General features: G+C 45.3%; 1 protein-coding gene across 1 annotated transcript; it reads right to left on the bottom strand.

Annotated features, from left to right (window-relative positions):
* Positions 1-3,814: 3,814 nt before the first annotated feature.
* On the bottom strand, positions 3,815-4,129 carry LOC118924386 (10 kDa heat shock protein, mitochondrial-like). The gene is given in 1 exon segment (XM_036909123.2): positions 3,815-4,129. A coding segment is annotated over 1 exon segment (315 nt).
* Between the last annotated feature and the right edge of the window lie 806 nt (positions 4,130-4,935).

Consider the following 4,935-nt stretch of genomic DNA (forward strand, 5'->3'; position numbering starts at 1 on the left):
CGGGGGCCTTGGCAGTCTGGGCAAACGCCCGTCGGCCCTCACTGTGCCCGTTCGCTCAAACCAGCCCCCCCACCTTCCCTGCAAGACACTGGGTTCTCTGGGGGTCACAGCGACTTGAGAGAAAAACAGAAAGATGACAGCCTGGGGGTGATCTTTGGAGGAGGGGCCGGTGGTGATGCTGGATCACACAACCCACCAAGGACTGCCCCAGTCATCACCGGACGGTATCGGAATCGCCTCGGTCTCTGACGTCTTGACCCACGGCTTGGTAGGCTCGCCACCAGATGCCAGAATAACTTGCCTCGGGCGCTGCCCTAGTTGTGCCATAACCACAGGAGAACCTGCAGAAGCACCTTCTGGCCCCTGTGGCTCCAGGGTCTCGGTGCCGCATTCACGGTCCTACAGCAGTCTGGGGTCCTCTCTTCTCAGACTCCACAGCTCACCCCCCTGCCCTTTGACATGGCTACCCTGGCCCGCCGTTGATCCCGCCGACAAACAGTCTGTTCTCACCTCCTTGGCTCATGCCATCCAATGCGGAGGACATCTCCCTTCTTCTCCACCCCACCCCCCAACTTCAACATGGCACTGCACAAACCCCTCCTCCTCTTCCCTGCTGACCAGTTCACCGCCTAGCTTGGGTCACTTCTCCTCTAGGAAGCTCCTCTGACAAAGCCGCCTGCCCCTTGGTGTCAGGCAGGCCTGGCTCCAGAGCTCTGTGAGGCTTGTCGCTCTGTAATGGAAGTGATGGATCTTGGAACCCCTTTTTTTTCATCTGTGAAATGGGGAAATGATCACCCACCATATGGGCCATCATGACGATCATGGGAGATGATGAGAGCATCACAGTAAAAACTCAGTGAATGTCTCCCCTTTTTTTCCCTGAATCCCCTCAGTTCTGACGTATTCAGTCTGCATGGCATGTGTGGGGAGTTTTGGTAGTTCTAAGAACTGATTTGAACCTCAGGTTATATTGGTGGCCTCAGATGACTTGTAATCTTGAGGTCAGGCATGTTAAAAAAAAAACTCAAGTGAGTAAATTGAAAGATCTTATTGGCTTGATGAATCCTGAATCCTGAATCATCAATTCATGACGCAGCAGCATGCCACCTAGCAGAGAGAAAGGAGATCAAAGGAGCTGTAGAGAAATGCAAGACTGTTACAAGCAGAAGGAGGCAGGGCAAGGAAGTGGTTCTGGCAAAGTACAAATTGTTTCAGGCAAGGTGACCTTCCTTTGGGGGACGGTGGGGGGTCTACCAGGCAGATTTCCTCACTAGTGTTGACCAGGAAATTCCAGACTGACCCATTAAGTTTACATTCCTGGGAGAGGCTGAAACCTCAGTTAGATTAGATATTAAATCTTGGTTTAATGATGTGGGCCATTATACAAGTGACTCCATTTGAGGCCTATTGTCTCTTTTTTAACAATTCCCATCTTTTTGATCAGACCCTCAACTACACTGAGAGATGTGATTGAAATATAAGTCATTAGCATCTGCTCCTGCTGTGAAGTTCTCACAGTTTTTGTTGATCCTCTGTGGGGTATTCACAGGTCAATGACAGTTTTGTGTTATTGAATCTCTGTGGTACTCACAGAGCACTACTTCAGGTTTACAGTTTTTAAGCTGATAATTTTCTTTGTTCCTCTTCTGATGTTCCAGTCTTAGAGAGATCATCTGCTTGGTAGTTAGCAGTTGTGAATGTGCATTTAAGACTTTTGGGAGAACACCGTGCACTGGGAAGAGGACTGTGATTTTTATAAGCAAGATAATTCCCCGAGTCTGGAGTGCCTTTCAGGGCCATGGTCCCCAAGACCCAAACAAAGCAAAATTAGGTAAGTCAAAGAAAGCCCCCACTGAAGGAGTCCCTTTTTGAAGCCAAGAGGCTGGTCTTTTACATAGCTGAGTTGAACTGCAGGTACAGTTAAGGTGTGGTGACCTCAGCACAGAGACCTCTTTGCTCAGCAAAAAGATAACTGAGGGCTATCCTATTATCAAGGACAACCTTGGCCAGAGAATCTGTTGGTATAAATAGCTGGCATGCTCTGGTGAGGGCACGCAGCTCTGCTTGTTGGACTGCTTTAGCTGATCAGAGATTTCCCCTCTCAAGCGGTTCATGTTGGGTAGTAATGGCACAGCCAGCTTGGAAATTTCCTTTTCTGTTTTTACAGTTTGTCTCATCAAAGAGCACAATTAGATCAGGATTAGTCAAAGGGACATATTGTAAATCAGGACTTGTTGTCACAAAATGGGACAAAATTACCTCACCGTCATGTGTCATGGGGCTCACTTTCTTTAGGCAGGGGCAGTAATGTAGCAGGATTAAGAACTTTGCAACATGTAAGATGTAGATTAGGTGGTAAAGCAGAGGGATTTCATAGGAGATTAGTCTGCTTGCAGAGAAATGTTGCGTCAGTTCATAGTTAAGAAGACTTTGGACAGTGTGGGAAGTTTGTAAAAAAATATCCTATCTTAGCGTTAAGTTTGCTGAAGCTTCTGCTAACTTTGTGCCTGCGGCTACAGACTTAACTCAGCTGGGATAGTCAGCAGTGACTGACTCACATTTGCTGTACTAAGCGATAGGCCTGTGTTTATTACCATGTTCTTGTGTGAGCATTCACCGGGCTCCCAGTTATCTCTTCCCTGCACAAGTAAGGTGAAGCTTTTGAATAGTTAGGGATCCCAAGGGCAGGTGGGTTTTTGTAGTGCTTGTTTAGTCTTATAAAGGCCTGTCATGTTTATTTTCCCAAGGAAGGGGTTCAGGGACTGAAATTTTATTATGTTCATAGAGTGGGGAAGTCAATAGAGAAAAAGTAGGAACCCACAGTCTACAATGACCATCCAGGTTCCATCAAGCCATCGCTTAGATGTGGACCTAGGAAATTATTGGATTAGCTTAATTATTTTTGGAGATAACTGGATTCCTTCAAGGTAATCGCTTTATAAGATACTTAGGGTATGACCTAGGCAATAAATAGTGTCTAGAGATAATTATGATTTGCCCTTAGAGGCTTTCTGTCCTTTTCTAGCTAACGATTGCAGCAAATGAATGAAATCTTTCATAGACACCCTTTGGTACACGAAGAGGTCATCTACATATTGTGAAAGGGTTGATATCCCCAGGGAACTGGAGGGTGCTTAAATCTTAGTGGAGTATTTGGGAGAAATAACAGGGGTCCTCAGTGAACCCCTGGGGCATGACTGTCCTGGTATGTTGTTGATTATTTCAAATAAAAGCAAACATATATTGGTAGTGGGGGCTGACAAAGGTCTGCAGTGAACTGTTTTGAGTGGTGGAACTTGTGACACAAGGGTGTTTGGGTTTGGAGCAACTGGGAAATGGGGAATGACTAGCTTGTTAATAGTTCTCAAGTCCTGGACAAATTGCCACTTTTGCCCATTTGTAGGATTGGCATGTTGCAAGGGCTGGGTCAAGCGATGATTAGCCCCTGGTCTCCTACTGTGGGTGTGAATCTGTATGGCTCGGTTTGGGAAGAGGCTTAGTTATGTCCATCTGAATCTTTATAGGCTCTGCACTTTTTGGTCTCCCAGTGTCAGTGTTAGAAGTAACCCACAGATTGGTGGGCACCTCAGTAGAACCGGGGACTTTCTGTTGGAATTCTTCCTCTTCTACTGCAAGCATACATCATAAAGAACGTTAAAGATCAGGTTCCAGTTGGTCAGGCAATTGTTTTTTTAGGTTAGATATTATTAGCTTATTATGAAAGAGAGACATGGAAAATATTAACATGATGAAAGATTTCAGAACTTGAGTGGAACGGGCAGCTTCATGCGATACATTTCAATAATGATTTATTTCAGTCTACAGACTTTCCAAGAATGTCGCCATCACTAAATAAGAAATAATCCTCATTGTCTAGAATTACTTTGGTGCCTCCATATTCTGGGAGAATTTTTTTTCAACTTTCATGCTAACTGGTTGATTCTCTACCCTTCTCTTTAAAGCCTAATCCAACAGCTACTATTATTGTTTGGAACACTTTTCCTTGAGATATTTCTGGAAGCATTATGCCTCCTTTCGTTACAGTTTCAGGTGCACTCCTTTCAACCAGTATTCGGTCAAAGAGGGGACGAAACTTTCTAAATGCTTGTCCTGCCTGGACTGCGACCATCGCCGTTCATACTCTATTCTCCAGCCACAACAAGGAGAGACCTGCGGTCTGGTCTTCAAGACATGCCCAGCCAGGCAGTTCTAACATGAGATCTGCACTGGAGGCACAGGGTATTAGCCCTTTTAATTTAGAAAGGAGGTCTCTACCTAACAGATTGACTGGAGCTCTACCAGAAGGCAAAAAAGGAATGTTTTTTTCAGTGAAAGGTCCCAGAGTCATTTGGACTGGTTGAAATAGAAACTCTCCCTGAATTTTATTAGATACACCCACTATGGAAACTTCTTTTTTCACTCTGAGGGATGTGTTATCCTCTAGGAGTTTTAAAGTAGAAAATGTAGCTCTGGAATCTACTAGAGTTTGGCCAGCTTTCCCATTAATTTTTACTTCTCCCTTGGCTGTTTAAGAGAATTATTGGTAGCAGTTTACTGGAGAATACCTCCATGTCCCATCAACTCTGGGAGGGACCCATGTGGGGCCTTCCTTTGTGTGTAATTATGTGGGGGCATTGGAGTTAATGTTGAAGATTTTGCATAAAACCTTTGACAGCAATGTTTTTTCCAGTTGTCCTAGTTGATTACATATGAGACTTCACCCCTGGGCCAGCCAGCATTTTGCTGATGGACCCCTAGGAGGGTGCAATGAGGGAGACCCAGGTGTTATTTTAGGAGCCTGACCTTGGAGCTGTGAGGCCGATAGCTTTGGCAGACTTCTGCTTGTGGTCTTGTGCCAAAGTCCTTACAAAGTGTTCATCGATGTCACTCCGAACAGGGGCCTCCCATCCTATTTTCTGCCTTTTTATCAATCCA

Source organism: Manis pentadactyla, chromosome 7 (genome assembly GCF_030020395.1).
Source record: "Manis pentadactyla isolate mManPen7 chromosome 7, mManPen7.hap1, whole genome shotgun sequence".
Lineage (NCBI taxonomy): Eukaryota > Metazoa > Chordata > Mammalia > Pholidota > Manidae > Manis > Manis pentadactyla.